Source organism: Puma concolor, chromosome B1 (genome assembly GCF_028749965.1).
Source record: "Puma concolor isolate L17-30 chromosome B1, mPumCon1.1.hap2, whole genome shotgun sequence".
Taxonomy (NCBI): Eukaryota; Metazoa; Chordata; class Mammalia; order Carnivora; family Felidae; genus Puma; species Puma concolor.
In genome coordinates this window covers 76,980,119-77,000,346 of record NC_141670.1, presented here as the reverse complement: position 1 = coordinate 77,000,346, position 20,228 = coordinate 76,980,119, and the positions used below count along the sequence as shown (strand labels likewise).

General features: G+C 38.6%; 1 protein-coding gene across 1 annotated transcript in view; it reads right to left on the bottom strand.

Annotated features, from left to right (window-relative positions):
• SH3D19 (SH3 domain containing 19) overlaps window positions 1–20,228 on the bottom strand; it is a 193,929-nt gene that overhangs the window by 25,831 nt on the left and 147,870 nt on the right. The window contains exons 10-12 of the mRNA XM_086702952.1: window positions 11,354–11,461; window positions 6,551–6,663; window positions 886–947 (exon numbers count right to left, since the gene is read on the bottom strand). Coding sequence (XP_086559078.1) covers window positions 886–947; window positions 6,551–6,663; window positions 11,354–11,461 — 283 coding nt within the window. The remainder of the gene's footprint in view (window positions 1–885; window positions 948–6,550; window positions 6,664–11,353; window positions 11,462–20,228) is intronic.

Sequence of the window (20,228 nt, the reverse complement as noted above, 5' to 3'; positions counted from 1 at the left end):
ACTGCTGCATTAAACATTATATTATTAGAGGAAATGCCATGATGCTCCAGCTTCCTCTTATCTTGCACTAGAGATTCATTAGTTTAAGACAAACAAGCATGTACTATCATGAGCTCTCCAAGGCACTATTTACTCTTAAACACACCATGACTATTTCAGGAGACTAAGCACTTTCTAAAGTATGAGATGAAATGCTAATAATAAGGTATCAGGTATATTTGACGAGGTCCATACATAATTAGAAAAGGAACATCAAATTCCCTCAATATTTGCGTTAGAGGAATTATTACTAAAACCCTAACTTAGATTAATATAAAGAAAGCTAATTCTGAAAATGGGTAAGACAACCATTACTTTGAAAGTCTTCCCATAATCTCTATGACAAAAATAATTTCCAACACAGTAACATCTTCTGATAGCATCACAGCGTTTTGTTCAAGTAGCTCTGGAACTCAGGAGGGCAGGTCCCCTCTGAGCTCACAGTGCCTGTCTCCCTTTGGAAAGGCTTTCAAAAACCAGGCTGATTTCATAATGGAGAGTATGTGCGTACGTTCATGTAGACGTTCAAGAAGCAGAGTTGCTTTAGGTTTAGAAAGGGTCTTGTTCCCTTTAGTTGAGGAAAAGTTGAGGAAAAGCAATACAGATCAGTGTTTGTGCTCTGTGAGTTGCTGGGCTGTGTTAAAAGAAAGAAGGAGCAAAGATTCTTACAACCAGATGTCAGAAACAGAGTAGAGGCTAGTGGTCTGGGAGAATTCAGGAGTTTAATGCATCTTCAAAAGATCTTGGACCAACAACACTCAGTTTTGATGACAGAAAACAGAGTCCAGTCTGAGTCATTAGTTTTTCTCTAATTTACTTCTTAAAAGTTTTCTCACACTTACTTACCTTGGTGGCAACCTTGGGGGTCCTCGCACAGAACCTCCTGTTTGACCCATGTGGTCAGATTCCTGCAAGTATCAGACAATGCTTTTCAGTTAAGGTTAATCTGAAATAAGAGCTTGTCAAGAGGAATTATGGACAACTTTTTGACTAGCTCTCTAAGTGGAAATGTAGCTGAGTTATAGAAAGTAGTTTGAGAGTTTTTAGTCTTAAGCAATATTAACTCATTACTTAACAATATTAACTATTACTTCCTGTATCAGTCGTCAAGTCTGAATACAAGTGAAAACAGAGAGAAGACCAGGGTAGTCTGCTGTCGTGGACCATGGCCCAACCAACTGCACTGTGTGGTTATGCGCCCAGCAGACTCATCAGGTATTAAGGATGATATTTAAATCATGATGGGTTATACAGTAGCAATTTAAGCAAGCACTGTAGAGAATTTTTAAAAAATAGCCTTTATTTATCCTATGACAACACATAAGATACGCACTGCTCTTAAGTTTAAACGTATAATAAGTGAGGTGGTGATTAGTTTGTTTTGCTTACAACAGGCAGATCTCTCATCACTGGGTGGTTTACAGTTTGGGTGGTGGCTTCTGAACTAGGAGGTAGAACACAATAGAAACTTAAGGGATGGCCTGAAAGGAAGGTATGTGAAGAATAATGGAAAAGGCTCAAGAAAGCAGAAAGAGTAAAGGGGGATAACTCAAAAAATAAAAGATGGGTAGAGCAGGAATGTCCGAGCCTAACAGCATATGGGAGAAACTGGAAGTGTGGAGAACAAGAGGAAGATTTCTATAGGAAAAGGACTCAAACTGTGCTGCTTAAACAGATTTTTCAAACATGTTGTAGCCTAAGGATTAGGAAATGAGTATAATAATACAATACATGGAAAATGTTTGCAGATCTTTTTGTTAAAGGATCACAAAGCCAAAACTTCTGTTTTTGTTTTTTTTTTTTAGGAAAAAGTCCTCTCTAAATTCTTCTAATTCTGATCGAGTCTCCTGTTTTCATGTTTCCTACTTTCTAAGCCCCCAGTACTGACATGCACAATATAATATTCCTCCAAGGGGGAAAGTGCTAACCCTTTAAAATTACATTGCCTTTTTTTGTAAGGGAGATTTAACTCTCATTTGGGAATGTTCAGGCTAATTCAGACTGTTTTCCTCCCTCTCACCTTATAAATGAGTTGAAACTCATTTCCATAGCGTTCTAATTCAAACTGAATATTAACAACTTTTCCTTAAATACCAAATGATTAATTGCCAGTAACTGCGATCATTTAAGTGTATTTCAAAATCCCATTTTTAAAAATTAAGCTTGCCCTTAAAACTTGGTTTCACTAATGAGTTCAATTAATGTAGTGAGGCAAGTCACTAGCCCATAAACCCTGCAATGGTCCATACAAAATCCATGCCTTATAAATCCACCACTGCCTATATTCCTCCCACTCCTGACAAATCCTGCTATGATTCTGAAAAACTCACTTATTTATTTGGCTACCTTTAATATTAACAAACAGAAAAACACTCTAGCAGAGAGTCAGGAACTCTTACTGGTTTTCTCAAAACTATAGTTGTTAGATAACTTAATAAATGAAGGCATATAAAAAATATAGATGTATACATTTGACACAAAAAGTTATAGATGATGTACTTTAATAACTACATACCATATAATCCTAATCTTGTACAAAATATTAACTGCACTTTTCTCTCAGGGGTGTTATTTTTATGGAGGATCTTAAGTATCTTTTTAGTTTCTCAAATTTTCCACAATGAGAACATTTTGAATCAGGAAAAAAAAAAGGCACTATGCTTACATCGCCCAGGAATGTTAGGCACCCTGTAGAACATAAATACTGAGAAGAGACGACTGGCTCCTGTAGAAGCCACTGTCCTAGTGTTTGCTAAAGTCCAGCTTTGTGCACGAGTTCTGCCAACAGCTTTGGAAGATTAATGATTACGTATTTCCTCCTCTTCAATATTCCACAACTAACCGGAGCCTCTCTGCATCTGTTTTTTATAGTTTCTCTTTAGCTCTGACTTTTCTGAACTTTGGCTTACAATGTGTTTGGATAGTTCCTGGTGAAGCTGGTCTTTCTGCTTGTACTGCCCCTGCAGATGCCATCTTTTTGTTCATCTGCTTTGGAATGGTTTCTTATATTCTAACTTCAAAATAATTCCCTAGTTTGTTTGTTTTTGCTGAATTTTAAAAAAACACGTATTTCTTCCAAGACCACATTCTTGTCTGTTGGAATTTCTTAGCAGCCTCTGCAAAAGTTCCTTCTCTTCTTTCTCCAAGACCTGGTACCACTTCTTAGGCCCTGAATTCACTGGCCAGCTTCTGTGCTACAGCTTGGATTCTTGATACATAGCAGGTGGCGTCTCAGGACTCTCCTGCACTGGCTGGCAGCCTCTTTGGGAAAAGCTTTGGAAGCCCTGAGTTCTCACACAAAAACATCTGCTCCTGCTCCAGGGGCTCCTAATGTTCTTCACCCTAGAGTCCCTGTCCTTCTGGTGAAGAAAGGGAGATTTCGTAACATAGCCATCCTGCCCTAAGATGGAGAAACAGTAAAGAGTTTTTGTCTCGTGCCTCATCAAAGGACACAGTTGGCAAAGATCAAGCCCATCCTCGTGGGTGATTACACTGGTGAAAGTCTTTTTTTTTTTTAAACGTTTATTTATTTTTGAGACAGAGAGAGACAGAGCATGAACAGGGGAGGGTCACAGAGAGGGAGACAGAATCTGAAACAGGCTCCAGGCTCTGAGCTGTCAGCACAGAGCCCGACGCAGAGCTCAAACTCACGGACTGTGAGATCATGACCTGAGCCGAAGTCAGCCGCTTAACCGACTGAGCCACCCAGGCGACCCGTGAAATAGTCTTTCTACAAATCCTCCCCGATACCCGAAGGCGTTAAAATCTCTGGTCTAATAGTCACTCAGTAATCGTAATCCTCAAACAAAAGGAATTTCTCAGGCATAGATTTGACTTTCTGGCCCTGAAATCTATTATGTGTGACTTTAGCCAACTCATTTCACTTGTGGTCTGTTTCTTTTCTCTTCTTCCTTTAGACCCAGTGCATCTATCATGATATGTATTTATTATAGGACAGCACAGAATGCTTTGGCGCTCCTTGGTAAACAGTGTAGGACAGGATTTTCCTGTTCATGTGAGGTACAATTATGATTATAGTACCTCTCCAGATGGTTAAATCTAACTTCCTTTTCTTGTTTTCCTAAAATGTGGGAGTTGCTTTGTGGTCTGCTTAACACCAAATGTAATAATACCTAATACTTTAATAGAGCTTTATGGTTTACAGAAGCCCATTACATGACTTCATGAATGATATATATATGCCTACACATCACCCTCTCTCTCTTTTACAACCCTTTAGAGTAGAAGTCAGTAACCTGCTCAAGTAAATTTTCCTCCATGGAAATTTGGGATTTTCTTCTATTCAACAACAGTATTGCACGGGCCCTATCATCCCCTAATGGGCTTTCTTGGCCCAGTTTTAATAAAAATTTATTATCAAGTACTTTGAAAATGTAAACCATCACTAAATTTTAGTTCAGCCTACAGGAAAATCTCATTAACTTGATATTGGCTAATTCAATTTAATGTTTCCTTCAAAGAAATCTCTTTTCACTAGATGATTAGATGGGTTTGCATGTGTAATAAGCATAGTTAATGCACAGTGTAAAACTATTATGAAATTTGAACTGAAAATTTGGTACGGAGATGTTAAGAATTGGTTCAAAATTTTAAAAATTTTCCTTTTTAAATTTTTAATTAAAGAATAATTGATAGATAATACTGTATTAGTTTCAGGTGTATAACACAGTGATCTAATATTTATATACATACAAAATGGGCACTATAGTAAGTCATTACCATCTGTCGCCAAAGTTGTTACAGTATTACTGACCATATTCTCTATGCTGTACATTACATCCCCATAGCTTATTTATTTTATAACTGGAGGATTATACCTTTTAATCCTCTTCGCATATTTCACACCCCTCCCACCTCCCCTCTGTTCTCTGTATCTATGAGACTGTTTCCGTTTTGTTTTGTTTTGTTTTGCTTTTTAAATCCCACATATAAGTAAAGTATACAGTATCTTTCTCTGCCTCACTTATTTCACTTAGCTTAATACCTTCTACGTCCATCCATGTTGTCACAAATGGCAAGATTTCATCTTTTAATGGGTGAGTAATATTTCATTGCACATATACAGCACATCTTCTTTACCCATTAAGTTAATCTATTGATGGACACTTAGGTAGCTTCCATATCTTGGCTATTGCCAACAATTCTGTGATGAACACAGGGGTGCATATGTCTTTTTGAATTAGTGTTTTATACTTTTTTTAGATAAGTACCTACAAGTGAAATTGTTGGATATGATAATTGTTTCTAATTTTTATTTTATTTGGGGGGGCATGAGTGGGAAGAGGGGAGAGGGGGGGAGAGAGAGAGGGAGAGAATGAACCTCAAGCAGGCTCCATGCTCAGTGCAAAGCCTGACACAGGGCTCAATCCCACGACCATGGGATCTCAACCTGAGCCAAAATCAAGAGTTGCATGCTCAACCGAGTTAGCCACCCAGGCACCCCTATTTTTAATTTTTTTGAGGAACCTCCACACTGTTTTCCACAGTGGTTGTACAAATTTACATTCCCACCAACAGTGCAGAGGGTTCCCTTTTCCCTACATCCTTGCCAACACTTGTTAAGAAACTGGTTTCTTTTGAACAAACCTTAAAAGATAACCTATCATATGGGAGTTTCAAACAGCATGGGGAAATGGTATTGAGGTTGAAAAAAAAAAAATATATATATATATGTATACATAGATACAGAGAACAGAGGGGAGGTGGGAGGGGTGTGAAATATGCGAAGAGGATTAAGAGGTATAATCCTCCAGTTATAAAATAAATAAGCTATGGGGATGTAATGTACAGCATAGAGAATATGGTCAGTAATACTGTAACAACTTTGTATGGCAACAGATGGTAATGACTTACTGTAGTGCCCATTTTGTATGTATATAAATGTTAGATCACTGTGTTATACACCTGAAATACAGTGTGTATATATACGTGTGTATATATATATATGTGTGTATATATATATATATATATATACACACACATATATATTTTATATATATATAAAAAACTCTTTGACTACCATTGTTAACAAGTGCATGATAAAGTACTATTTTTTAATTAAAAAAATTTTTTCCCTAAATTTCAGATTAACAAATTCTTATGGTTATTATCTTAAAATCATGTCACTAATTGGATATTTTAAATAAAAACTGATAATTGGACTAAGTCTATTTCCACAAATATTAAAGGTTTTTAGAGATTTTCAAGAACTTCTGCCTAATTATTAGCACCATGTAAAAGGCAATGTCATTCTATCACTATAGGAAAAAATATTTTATGATGAAGTACCACAAACTGGCTTAATTCCTTTGTCCTATAGGAATTTTTTAAATATTGAACATCACCTTAAATAAGTACATGGGGCTTAGAAATGGTTTGCAATAAAGGTCTTTACCAGACCAACAGTAAAATAATTCAGACATCAGCTGAGTATTTAAAATTAGCGCATAGCTTGGTCTTCAATCTAAGACAATTTATAGTAACCACTTACCAAGTTTCTAGTTCTGTCAACATTACTCAGTTTTCCAGATACTACACTGTAAGTGTTTCCAATAGGTTTTTCAGTAGGGAGAGGAGGTGGGCTTTGTGGATCCTCTTGTAAACCTGGAAAAACAGCAGTAATTCATCAATAATTTAGGCCCTTTGAGGATTCCAAAGTATGAAATGATTGCAGCTTGGTTCCTTAGGAAAATGGCTGTCCTAACAGATCCATACAAAGAATGGACAGCTAAATAAGTGACAAAGAGCTTCAGAAAAAGGATGGGATTAGCAGGCATCAGTTAGTTTTACTGAACGTTGTATAGAGTAAAAATAATACTAAATAATTAAACAACAGCCAGCAATTTTGAAAACCTTCAATGTGCCAGGCATTAAGGCACCTTATTCGTATACATTTCTCCAACCAATATCTATGTGCTAGATCTGTGTAGTTCACTAGCCAGTCGTTGCATGTGGTGATTTAAATTTAAATATTAAATAAAATTACAAATTCAGTTCCTCAGTTGCACTAGCTACACTGAAATAGCTAGCACTTGAAATGTTCAGTTGCCATAATAGACAGCATAGTTTTAGAACATTTCCACCTTTGCAGAGAGTCCTATGCACTATCTAGCACTATGCTAGATAATATCCTAATTTTGCAGATGAAGAAACCAAAGTTGACAAGAAAATACATAAGCTATCTGAAGTCTTAATGCTAGTAATTTTGGGTTTTGAACCCAAAAGCCTGTACTCACTATAATATGGCATGCTGTTTCTTTAATAGGTTGTGTATCCAACCCTCCCCCATCCAAATAATTGAATGTGTTTTCTAATTCATTAGCTCCAGATTAATGGGTTTAACTGCCTTCAATTTAACAAACAATATCTTCACATCCAAACTACATCCTTAACTCAGTGATAGTATACCCCCAGCTTATTTTAAAAAGAAGGAAAAGATCAGATTTAATTAGTGGCAACTAATTAAAATCTGTGTGCAAAAACACTTGGAGAAAGGATGACTGTAACATACTAAAGGAGGCTAAAGCTAATGGTGATTTAGGCACGGAAAGGAGATGGGAATTCTTTTCATTCTTTCAAATGAACACTCTCGGCTCTCACTTCACATGAAATACCTATAACTAGAGGATGGTTTGTCAGGTTCCTATTTTATCTACAGACAGGAAACACTTTCAAAAGAAGGAAAATACCCAGGCCAGCTACTATGAAAACAATGATTTAGACACAGGCAAGCATTCTTAGGGAGGGGCAGGGCTGCTCTGGAAATGAAGACACATAGGAAGATTTCAACTGAGTTGCCATCTTGAGGACTTTCTCTGTGGAAAAATTTTCTTATTCTTACAAGGAGATGCTGAAACCATTTAGGATGCTGTATCGCTGTGACAAACAATTAAGGGTACAAAGCAGTAAGAATATGAAAGTAGAGAGGAGATGTCTTACTGGCAGGAAAGGACATAGGGGTTATCAGGTATGGATGTGAGGGGGGGAGGTGGAGATTTCCAATTTCAAATAATGTGGTTGGTGGAGGTCTCAATGACAAAAGTGGCATTTGAACAAAGACCTGAAGGAATGTTGAAGGAGGGAGCCATGCACATACCTGGGGAAAGGACATCCTAGTCAGAAGAAACAAATCTCAAGAGGAAAGAGATGACATGTTCAAAGAAGGCCAAGGGGTTTTGCTTCACAAAGCTATTCCTTTCTTCGCCTGACCGTTCCAAGTTCTTCCAACACCAAGGCACATATGAATTGCTTAATAACTGTGGTAAGTACAATTCTGGGGAGCTGGTTTTTGATGTAAATAGAAACAGTGCTGTAGAAACAGGCACTTCAGTTCTCTCACAGACAGCACTTGGAATCCAACTTTCTAATAGCTCCTGGAGCTTTGTCAGAATAATAAAGGTGCTTCCTCAATATATCCTTTTCAGGGGGTGCATGGGTGGCTCAGACAGTTAAGCGTCTGACTCTTGGTTTCGGCTCAGGTCATGATCTCATGGCTTGTGGGTTTGAGCCCTGCATCAGGCTCTGTGCTGACAATGTGGAGCCTGCTTGGGATTCTGTCTCTCCTTCTCTCTCTGCTTCTCCCCTGCTCGCTCTCTCTCTCTCTCTCAAAATGAATAAACTTTAAGAAATATATATCCTTTTCAGGATTTCAAGACTATTTTTTATTAAAAAAATGTTTTTTAATGTTTTTATTTATTTTTGAAGGAGAGAGAGACAGAGCATGAGTGGGGGAGGAGCAGAAAGGAAGACACAGAATTTGAAGCAGCCTCCAGGCTCTAAGCTGTCAGCACAGAGCCCGATGCGGGGCTCGAACTCACGAACTGTGATATCATGACCTGAGCCAAAGTCAGGTTTGCATTTATAAGTATGCAGAAAAGAATGAACATAGCAGGCCTGAGACTGCTTATTCTCAGAAAGATATGCTTCCAAGGTCGGTTCTTGCTGGAATCTGGGAACTTGGGCTTTGGGAAGGTTCCCACCATCCCCAGAACTGATAAAACAAAAGAATATGGTTTATGCTGAATACCTGCTTTCCTTCTGGGAATCTGGAATTTTGGAACATGCCAAAATTGCTAGAGGTGCCTATGTGACCAGCCCCCAATAAAAACCTTGGGCATTGAGTCTCTAATGAGCTTCCTTGGTTGACAACATTTCACCTGTGTTGTCACAACTGGTTCCTGGGGGAGTTAAGTATAGCCCTTGTGATTCCCCTGGGAGAGAACACACAGAAGCTTGTGCCAGGTTTCCTCTAGGCTTTGCCCCAGGTACCGTTTCCCTCTGCTGATTTTGCTTTGTATGCTTTTGCTGTAATAAATCACAGCTGTGAACATAACTGTGCTAAGTCCTGTGAGTCCTCTAGCGATCATCAAACCTGGGGGTCTTGGGGACCCTGATACAGCAGAAGAATAAATTCAAATATAAAAACTGTATTACTTAAAACCCACATGAGCTTCAGGCAACATTTATTATCATTATATTTCACTACACTTGTTAAAATCTAGGATACATTTTGACAAGGTAACGGCAAACAGGCAAACAACCCAATGTCTGTGATAGTTCTATAGCCCACTGATTTGTGGACTATATAATGCTGTCAAAAGAAATGAACCACCAGTTTTTTAATCTACCACATAACCTCCTAAGAAGCGAGGACCCACCAGAGTTTGGTACCCTTGACTTTTTCCTTCCCCTCATTCTTCACAGTAACTCAGTTCAATCTTTTCACTATTTGGCTTAGAGCCATCAATTAATAACCATCAAAAGACCAAAACCAGTATGATCCATCTGGGTAGTATTTTATAGAGAAGCCACACCCATAAACTAAAGGGGTTTCATGGCATTCCAGGGTATGCTTGCAAAATAACCCACGGATGCTACAGGTGAAGGACTGGGGACATTTGATCTGCTATGAGGAGGAATGGAGTGACAGGATCTCCTGTTAGATAAAAAGCAAGGATGCATCTGGTCTATGAAAATGCACCGAATGAAATGAAACGATAGCAGAAGCTCATGGAGAAAGCTGTGTGATCACTCCAAGCATTGCCAAGAACTGCTTTGGAACGCACTGTCCATGCACGTGCGTGTACACATACATATACTTTTACACACACTTTTAAATAATCTCCAGGGTCTCAAATAAATGGGCCTGGCCCTCTTGGCTTCTCTTTTACAATAAATGTTAGATTTCTTCATGGTACATATATAGGCTCATACAAAATTTCATTTATTGTGCCGGTAAAAAAATCAAGGAAGAAAACAGTATAAAAATGTTGTGTTATGCTAATTTTAAAAATGTTTAATACATTATTATGTTTTTATAATTTTTGGTTAACTGCTCTTCACACAACTCATGCATACTTACACTTAGATTATGCTGACTGGGATAAGATACTGTATCCAGAGAGACACATACAACTTTATTTGCTGTCAGTTTCAATTAGAGTTCATAGGAGAACGACTTGGGAGTTAAGAGGTGCTGACGCCCTGGTGCAGTCAAAAATCCACATTAACGGGGCGCCTGGGTGGCGCAGTCGGTTAAGCGTCCGACTTCAGCCAGGTCACGATCTCGCGGTCCGTGAGTTCGAGCCCCGCGTCAGGCTCTGGGCTGATGGCTCGGAGCCTGGAGCCTGTTTCCGATTCTGTGTCTCCCTCTCTCTCTGCCCCTCCCCCGTTCATGCTCTGTCTCTCTCTGTCCCAAAAATAAATAAACGTTGAAAAGAAAAAAATAAATAAAAAATAAAAAAATAAAAAAAAAAATCCACAGTAACTGTTGACTCCCCAAAAACTTAACGACTAATATAGCCTAGTGATAAACTAAGTAGCCCAACAACAGAGATTTTATGTTTTATCTGTTATATACTGTAGTCTTACAATGAAGTAAGCTAGAAAAAAGAAAGTGTTAAGGAAACCATAAAGAGGAAATATTGACAGTACTGTAAGAGATCTGTGTACAAGTGGACCCGCACAAGTTCACACCTGTGTTGTTCAAAGGTCAAGCGGACTTTCCTGCCATCTTTACCAGAGGCACTAACAAGATACTCCAATTGTTCTGAGTTTCAGTCTCTCTCTATTGTCTCTGCCTAGAGATGATGGTATAGAGAAATGAAATCCGTATTTACTATACCAACTGTCTAAAGAACTGTGAAAAAAAATAACTTGTTTTTACATGTTCTTGGACTATAAATAATAATAAATGGCCGAATACACATAATTTCAAAAGTATACATTGATAAATTAGTATGTATTTTCCCCAGGCTCTTGGAGAAGCAGATAAAGAAGGCAGATTAGGGCTTACATTTTCCCGGTTTGGCTGGAATTCGAATCACAGTGGGCTTCCTGGTGGGTGCTGGTTGAACTGCTCGTTCTTTTGTTGGTTCTGTTTTTGTGGGGAGCTGAAAGGGATCTAATGAAAAACACAGTTTATTTTGCATGTTTTAGTTAACATGGACTCAAACAAAAAACCTCATTCATAATTAAAGAGTCATATTTTCATGCCCCAGGGAAAACTATTCATGGATAAACAAAATCTCAGTTTGCAGAGACAAACACAAAGTCGGAGCTCATGAAAGGAAATAACTTGGTGCTCTGTAAATAATTCATGTGGCTTTTCTTCCTCTCTGATGAGAGATATCCAGGACAAACTTGAATTATGAAGAAGCAATCCTTCAAGGGAGTACAGTCATTTCGCAAGTGTTGCCTGAAAATGAGGGGCAACTGAGACGAACAGCCAATTTCCCCCTATCGTGAAGCCTCCCAGATGCCCCAGGAAAGAAGGCCTTTTCTCCCCCCCTCTCACTCCCGTGCCTGTCCCAGAACTCAGGCACAAGACTCACCAAGGGCCCTCATCCTACCTAGCACCGTCCCTGATACAGAGTGTGCCTGGCACACTTTGCTGAGCAGAGTGTCAGTCGTTCAGTAAAACCACACTTCAGTTAACAGGAAAATGAAAAATGTTTTATCTTTGAAATAAGATTAAGACACCTTCCTTCAAATATTTCATTTGGGGGCAAGGATACAGGACTTGGCATTTCTCCACCTTAACTGATTCATTTAAAATTGACAGTGTATGTTTAGAGAAAGTATTTTATTTATTTTTATTTTTTTATTAAAAAATTTTAGTGTTTATTTATTTTTGAGACAGAGACAGAGTGTGAGCAGGGGAGGGGGAGAGAGAGAGAGGGAGACACAGAATCCAAAGCAGGCTCCAGGCTCTGTCTGAGCTGTCAGCACAGAGCCCGATGCGGGGCTCAAACTCACAAACTGTGAAATCATGACCTGAGCCAAGTCGATGTTTAACTGATTGAGCCACTCAGGTGCCCCTAGAGAAAGTATTTTAAATAGAGACATAATTAACCAAACTTTTTTACTGAAAGAAACCGTCTTTTTTCTTTAATGTAAATATTCTTTTCAGTACTTTAGGGAAATGCCCATATCATTTTTTTAAAGATGAGAAATCTAAAAATAAGTAGATTAGCAAAAATAAAATAAATGCTGTATAATGGATACTCTCTGTAGCACACAGGATCTCTTGAGGCCTCCTTTGCCTTTACTCACCAAGAAGCAGAATGAGTATATGCTGTAATTCTGCACCTGTTCTATGGAATCTTAACTATAGGGAGATACTCCCTATAAAAACAATGTACAGCATAGCTCCTGTGATGAACAGCATTCATGTTCTGCCTATTATGAGCTGTGGTTCAATAAGCACCTTTTGCTGAGCAGCTATTTTCAAGATACATGAAGAGCTGAGCTAACGGTAAGAAGGCCTTTCGGCCCCTAGATACTTGACCTTCCCTTCCATGCAGCTCTCAGGCAACCTTACCATTACACATCCTACCAAAGGCATCACTCGCTCACTAGCCACTTGCTCACATATAGGGTGTCTACCATGTGCCAGTAACAATGGTAGGTGGGAAGATACTATGGTAAAGTACAATCCCATTTTATTATCTACCGCCTAGGAATGGCCCTGAGATGGCATGCCAGGTAAGACTATTATTATTGGCTAGTGAGAAAAACAAAAAAAAAAAAAATTAGAGGAGTCCTCTTTGGAAACCTATTAGCTCACAATGAAGCAATCTTGTCTATGTTCAAAAAACCAACTCAAGATTATCACAACAGTATCAAACGTGAAAAAAAGGATCTTGCAATAATGTAACTTTCTTCCACTGTAACCTATGTCCTCACAAAACAAAGAAAGCTCCTTTTAGGTCTAAATAAATTTTTTAATTCCATATTTTGTTATAGCATTATTTTTTACTCCAAAAGAGTATTTATTATAAAAATGGGAAACATTAAGAAATATTTGATGGAAAGCCTTCTATAATCCCATCCCTTCAGTAATAATTAAAATTTGGTATATTTTTTTTACTATATTACATGTATTGTTATACAGGTATTTTGATAAACAAAAAAGCAGGACTTTATGTCGTTCTTTGTAATTTGCTTTTTCACTTTGTCCGCTCAATATTGCTTGGAAGCCTACTATGAATCAAATAGTATACTAGGTGCTGGGAATACTTCAGTGAACAGCAAAGAACTCTGTCCTCACGGCACTTACATTCCATCAGGGAGATGAAGACAATCAACAATAAATATAATAGATAACATCGGTCACATGGCACATTACATGAAAAGTACTACTGAGAAAGGAAAACGTAGAGCATGGTTAGAGACTCTGGGTGTGGGCAGAAGGGAAGCAGTTTGCAGCATGAAACTGGAGTGCAGGGGGTGAGGGAGGGGAGTTCTCGGGTCATCTTTCCAACAACTGGATTTTACATATTCTAATAGTCCTTCCAACTTCAATAATATACACGTGGTCTCTAGGAAACAGTAATGGATAACAGGGGATAGGTGCAATTGTATTAAAGCCCATTACTGCAAATATTACCTGAATGTGGACTCCCTGAATGGTTCATCTGAGTAATACTAGCTAAAACGAGAGAATCTGAAGACCCTATGTAATCTTGGCATGCATTTTACTCAAACACAGAAACATAGCATCTTTCCTTTGTGCTGATCTTTCCCTTCTGTTCACCTCTCTCCCTATCATTGCCTTTACTCTGCTTCCTAGGCCCTTGTTGGAACCCACTGACTTCCAAGGACCCACTTTTCTTCCCCCAGCAGCGGTGGAGACTTGGTTCAGAGACTTGACTGCCCTCTCTCTTCCTTATCTTGGTTGTCACATCCCATTCTCTCAGGGCTCTTGTTTTCTACTGGGAAAAGCACCAAAAATTCACAAAAAGGATTAAGGCTGTTAAATGTTTACTTGTATTCTACCTTTCAAGTGGCATTTCTGCTTTAATAGCTCCTTCTGGTGCCTACAATCTGTTGATTATTAGTACAGGCTTTTAGTTGATGTTGTCTTTTTGGGTGGGTGTGGAGGGGGAAGAAAATCTTGAGCATGGAATGACCTCAGCTATTTCCCAACTCATATTATATTCTGAGCCAGTATACCACCTACATTCTTTCACATTCCAGGAGGGAGAGCACGAACAAGGGGGGGGCATCAGGCAAAAAGGGAAAAGACACTGCCAATCACAGGGGGCATCCAAATTATGCTGTTTGGAGGACTGGCCTCAGACACCTGCCCCAAATCCTGCACAGTATGTAACCTCATCTTCTGCATCCAAGGGTCCAGTGATTTTTTTTTTTTAACCTTAAGGACTTAAATTGAAGTAGTATAGATACAATTTATATAAAAAGTATTCAAAGTGTCCTTCCTAGTTATCTACTCTTTCTCCATCTTTACCTTTAATATCACTAGCTACTCTTTAATAATTGGCACTCAGATCATGTAAAATTATTTTATGCCTCTGGAAAAAAATTCTTTCTCAATACAGTGAGCAAGGAAATTTCAGTGTTCCAGTGCTGCAGGCTATTTGGCAGGAGTGGGTCTGTTTGATGACTTGCCCCAGCTGTGCTCACCGAGTCAGTGAGCTCAGCATCTGCCTCTCTTGTCTGCGAGCTGTCCAGGGCTGTAATGCAGACAAGGTGTGCAGATTAGTGGGGAGGACAAATAGCATCATTTCAATAAGAAGGTGGGACCAGAGGCCTGATTTTCATCTTGATGATGCTACGCAAATCTCTCTTTAGCTACACTAGTATGAAGTTTACTTGTTATGTCCATTTATGAACAGGGTTATTTTTTTCTAACAGAAATCTAAGTGGGCAATATATAAAATAAGGATGGCATCTCATGTTTGGGAACTCCAGGCATTGTCAAGCAGAGAACTGAATCACTGATACTATTAAAATGTTTAAAGTTCATAACCTTTGACCCAGTAGTCTCACTTTTGGAAACTTATTCCTCAGAAATAAAAACACTAGTAGAAATGGCAATGTTTATGACAGTGTTTACTGCAGTATTTTCTGTAGAGGAAAAAGAAATCCAACAATCTAAAAGCACCATCCATCAATAGGGGAAATGTTCCATCAACTATGATACACTCATACTAAGAAATATCAGGCAGGTATAAGGAAACAAGAAGTTAGACCTACTGACCTAAAAAGAAGTCCATAAATCTCACTGTTAAATAAAAAATGACAAAGGGCAGGGGCGCCTGGGTGGCTCAGTCCACTAGTTGGTTGAGTGTCCAACTCTTGATTTCAGCTTGGGACTGCGCCCCGTGTTGGTCTCTGTGCTGAGCACGGAGCCTGCTAAGATTCTCTGACTCCCTCTGCCCACCCCTCACTCTCGCTCTTAAAAAAAAAAAAAAAAAAAAAGACAAGGGTATAGTATGGTAAAACTGTTTGTAAAAGTAGATAAAAGTACATGTATGTATACATGTTTGTAAGCTTTGGCTTGAAATGTCCAAAGACATGGAAAGCTACATACAGTATTGTTTACACTGGTTCCTCTGAGGATATGGATGGATTGGAGGGAGATACATTTTTTTCTTTCACTAGATGTTTGCATTGTTGACTTGTTATAGCAGTATAACATTACTTTGTAACAGAAAAAAAATGCAGTAAGATAAAGCCAATCACAAGAAAAAAGTTACAAGATTAAGCTGAAATAACAACCCTGACAACCAACCAAACCAAAAACCACTTAAAAATAAGGGGAGGAAAGTGAAAATTCTTGTTCCTTTAGTTGGTCTTTAAAGGCAATAATAGCCATTAAACTTTCTATAAGATAACTAGAAAAATTAAAACTTTATTGGATATAGTTCCTCAGTGATTTTATTTAATAGGATTTTCTGTGCATACATGTATGTTTTTGAATTTGTCTTTAGACATATGCAGTTCAAAATAATTAGCTTCGATTTGAAATCTTGAATAATACAGCAATTTAGAAAAATCATGTATTATTATTTTAAAATTTCTACTCATCACAAGACTGAGGATCACATGGGAAGCAGCACTCACTCGCTCTCTCACTCTCTTTCTCTGGCAAAGATGACAAAAGCTAACTCTCCCAGCTTTTCATCCTAATTCTGCTTATCTTTCACTGTTCGAAAACCAGGTTCCCCATCCTCTCCTGCCAATCCTGTTCCTTCATAAAGACTACCTTTGTTACTTTTTATACATCTTTCCAAAGAAACTACATATGTGAATGTGTGTGTTTTAAATAAACAGTAGCTAAAATACCATGAATGCTATCTGTACCTTGCATTTTTCACCTAATAATATCTTAGAGGTTGGTAGGAGGTAATAGGTGGTATGCTTCCTTTTTAATTAACACACAATCCTCCACTGTATTGTGGATGTACCATTATTTATTTAAGCAGTCCACTGGAGGTTACTTGCAATATTCTGTAGCAATAGCCCTCCACTGGGGTGTAAGAATAAGCCCTTGAAGCTCTGAAAACTGTACATACATGAGTTAAGGGGCTATTTTCAAAGGAGATAAAAGATTCACAGGATAACCTGATTCGGAGTTCTGTGACCCAGAAGGGGTTAAGAACAACAATGCCACAATTCTCTTACCCAGTTTGCTTTTGTTTCTACAGTAAAAAAAACACAAAGCATCTCAAAGAAGAAGAAAAAATCTCCTACCCAAATCTAAGGAAGGTGCATGGCATTTCTCTCCACCTTTATTTGCAGTATTTATTCTGCCCTCCTTCTAGGCCCTCACACCAAACCAATTATTCTACACCTGCTGCCAAACAAGTAGGCCCCTTTACACCTATATCCGCATGGTCTTCATTACTGGGCTGAGAAAAACACTGATGATAATGTAGTTTTCTGCCCATTACCTGTCTCTAATAATATGCTTGTCATCATAATTAGTTTCACCATCCTTGGCTTGCTTTTCTGTCATTTCCTTCCCTTGAGTTCTGTTAATAGCAGAAATTGGCTGCTAAACTATTATTCTGGGCTGTGCAATGGAGCTGACAGCAAGGCATTCTGCCTCTTTTTTTTGACAACTGGGTATGATTTGTAAAGGTGTGAAGAGGAATTGCTAATACTTCTCAGCTCCATTACATTAACCTGGAAGGCATTCTACCCAAGAAATGAATCCAATATTAAATTGCTTGTTTTATGAGTTTTCCTTTAATAATTTTTCTAATCTTTATAATGTTTTCATAGCTCCAGTATTTTCTGATCTCTATTTTCTGAGATTAATATGGCAACCTCATTTTATGAAAACTACTTTATTAGATTTTCTTTATTTCTGAGGGAAAGAAAAGAAGGAAAGACATATTTGTGAGTTCCTCTCCTTTTTCTCATGTTCTCTCCCAGTTTCTGGCTAATGCCAGGATGATTGAGTAAGGTTTCACAAAGAGACCATAATCCTTTATTTACAAAGACAATGCTATTGATATACCATCAAAAAGTCACAAAGCCCCATATCAATACACAAACAAAAATCTCTCTGCATGCTGAGGAATTCATAGGTGATCCTAAAGGCCTCTGGAGGACAGTAAGCAGAGAAGCAACGAGGTCCAATGAACACTCTAGAAAAAAATGCCTTGGGAAGCCATGATATGGAGGATGATAGGTTTGACACAGAAGCAGGGGCTCAATTTAGGAGGCCACTGCAGTAATCTGGCCAGAGTCCTAATGTGGGGCAGGAGAGGGGGGATGAAAATGAGAGGAAGACTCAAGAACCACTGAGAAGGCTAAATCAGCCAGCAGGAGTTGGTAACTAATCGGATGTTAAGGGCAAGAAGTAACAATAATAACTACTACTTAATGGGCACTTCCCATGTTTCAGACACTGGGACAGGGCTTCCCTGCATAATCACATTTAATCCTTGCATTACCTCCATGAGGAGTTATTATTACCTCGTTTTATAGATGACGAAACCGAGGCACTGTGGGGTCAAGTAAATTGCCCAAAGTCACACAGCAATTAAGTGGTAGACTCTGGCCTGTCTCACTCCAAGTCCAAACAAACAGCCACTAGGTGACAGGTAGGAAGACTCAAAGATGATCTCTAGGATTCTCTAGGGAAGGCCGGGTATATGATGGAGTTACTATGGGACGTGCAGGTTAGAAAAGAAGAGAGAGTAAATGTTCAGTACAACTCCACAGTTGAGAGCAATGGTTAAAGTCAGGGAGGGCAAACAAATTACACATTTTGCTGAAAGACTGCCTACATAATTAAATGCTGTGCAGTGAAGCGGGAGAAATCAAGAAACAGAAAAGGCTGAGTATGAAGCATGAGACTATATTCATGTGGAATGTATATGGTTGACCTTCTTTTTGAAGATGACTGTAATTATCTGTTTGATGACATGGAATAAATTTTCAGCAGTTATTAACCAAGTTGCCATCCCCACAGAATCTAGTGGTTTCTACAAAAGGTGGTATTTCTTTGGCTTGTACCATTTCCACCTCTTCTCAGCTTGCTGTTGTTGGATTTACCCATCCCTGTCCCACCCTGAACTCTGTAACACCAAAAAGGTTTCAGTAAGAAAATGACATAACAAAGACTTGAAAAGTTTTCAAAGTGTTCCCTGGTGTAATGATTCATGAAAATGTTGGGTAGCAACATAATGTAATGAAAAATATATACTAGATCTAGAATAAAAAGACGGAGTTTTGGGGCACGTGGGCGTTTTAGTTGGTTAAGCATCTGATTCTTAATCTTGGCTCAGGTCATGATTTCATGGTTCGTGAGATCGAGCCTCACATCAGGCTCTGTGCTGACAGCATGGAGCCTGCTTGGGATTCTCTCTCCCTTTCTCTTTGCCCCTCCCCTGTTCTTGTGTGTGCTCTCTCTCTCAAAATAAACAAATAAAACTTAAAAGAAATACAGTTTGAATCATGCCGTGAAAACTGTTAGTGTTAGGACACTGGGCAAGTTACCCATTGATTTCTCTCAGTCTCATTTTCTTCTGCAAACTGAGGACAACAATCCCTTGCAGAGGTTTACTACAAGTATGAAATTAAATTATGTATGTCTGGGTATCTACCACAGGGTTTGGAACATTGCCGAATCAATATATTCTAACATCTTTCCTTCTACCCCTTATAGACAAGACGCAAGCTATAGCCAGTTTAATGTGTGCAGGATAAATATTTAATAAATATGTTTGTTATCACTTAAAATACACTTGTGCTGTGCAGAATTTGGTTTTGAATCACAGAGCTTATGCCATTTTGATGCATGTTAAACATTTATAAGATGACAGCTAACCTTTTGAAAATACTATTAAGCTTATATGTTCACAAAATTTACCCAAATAAGTAAACAGCAGTAAAAGGAACCCTCAATGACAAGTAAAGCAGCTTACTCTGACAAATCAAAGATAAGCTTTATGATCATATTCTCCATCTGAACAGTGTGAGGAAAGAAAACATACTCTCTGAATTTCCTCTTGAGAAATTTAATTGTCCTGATCTTGGCAGGAAACTTACAGCTGTTGTATTTTATTTACAAAACTTTGCGTTCCCAAGGGAAGACATTCTGTGAAGATTACTGAAAAAAAAATTTGCAACATATGGCTGGGTCCTCCTCATTCCTTGCTTTGCTCTTGCCAGAGTCCGTCCCAGGGCTGGCATCTCTTCTGGCACTCCCAGTGAGGCTGGTTCAATCTGAGGAGCCTTTCTGGGGCCACTGCATGATTTCCCATCTATGAGAAATTTCCCCTGCATTCCCCTGATGCTTGAATCTCCACCTGCCAAAGCAAGGGAGCCAACCTCACACCTAGTTTTGTCGTTAGACCGAGTCTGCTTATTCCTGGCTCATGTAACAGTCATCAACATGTGTCTCCCTC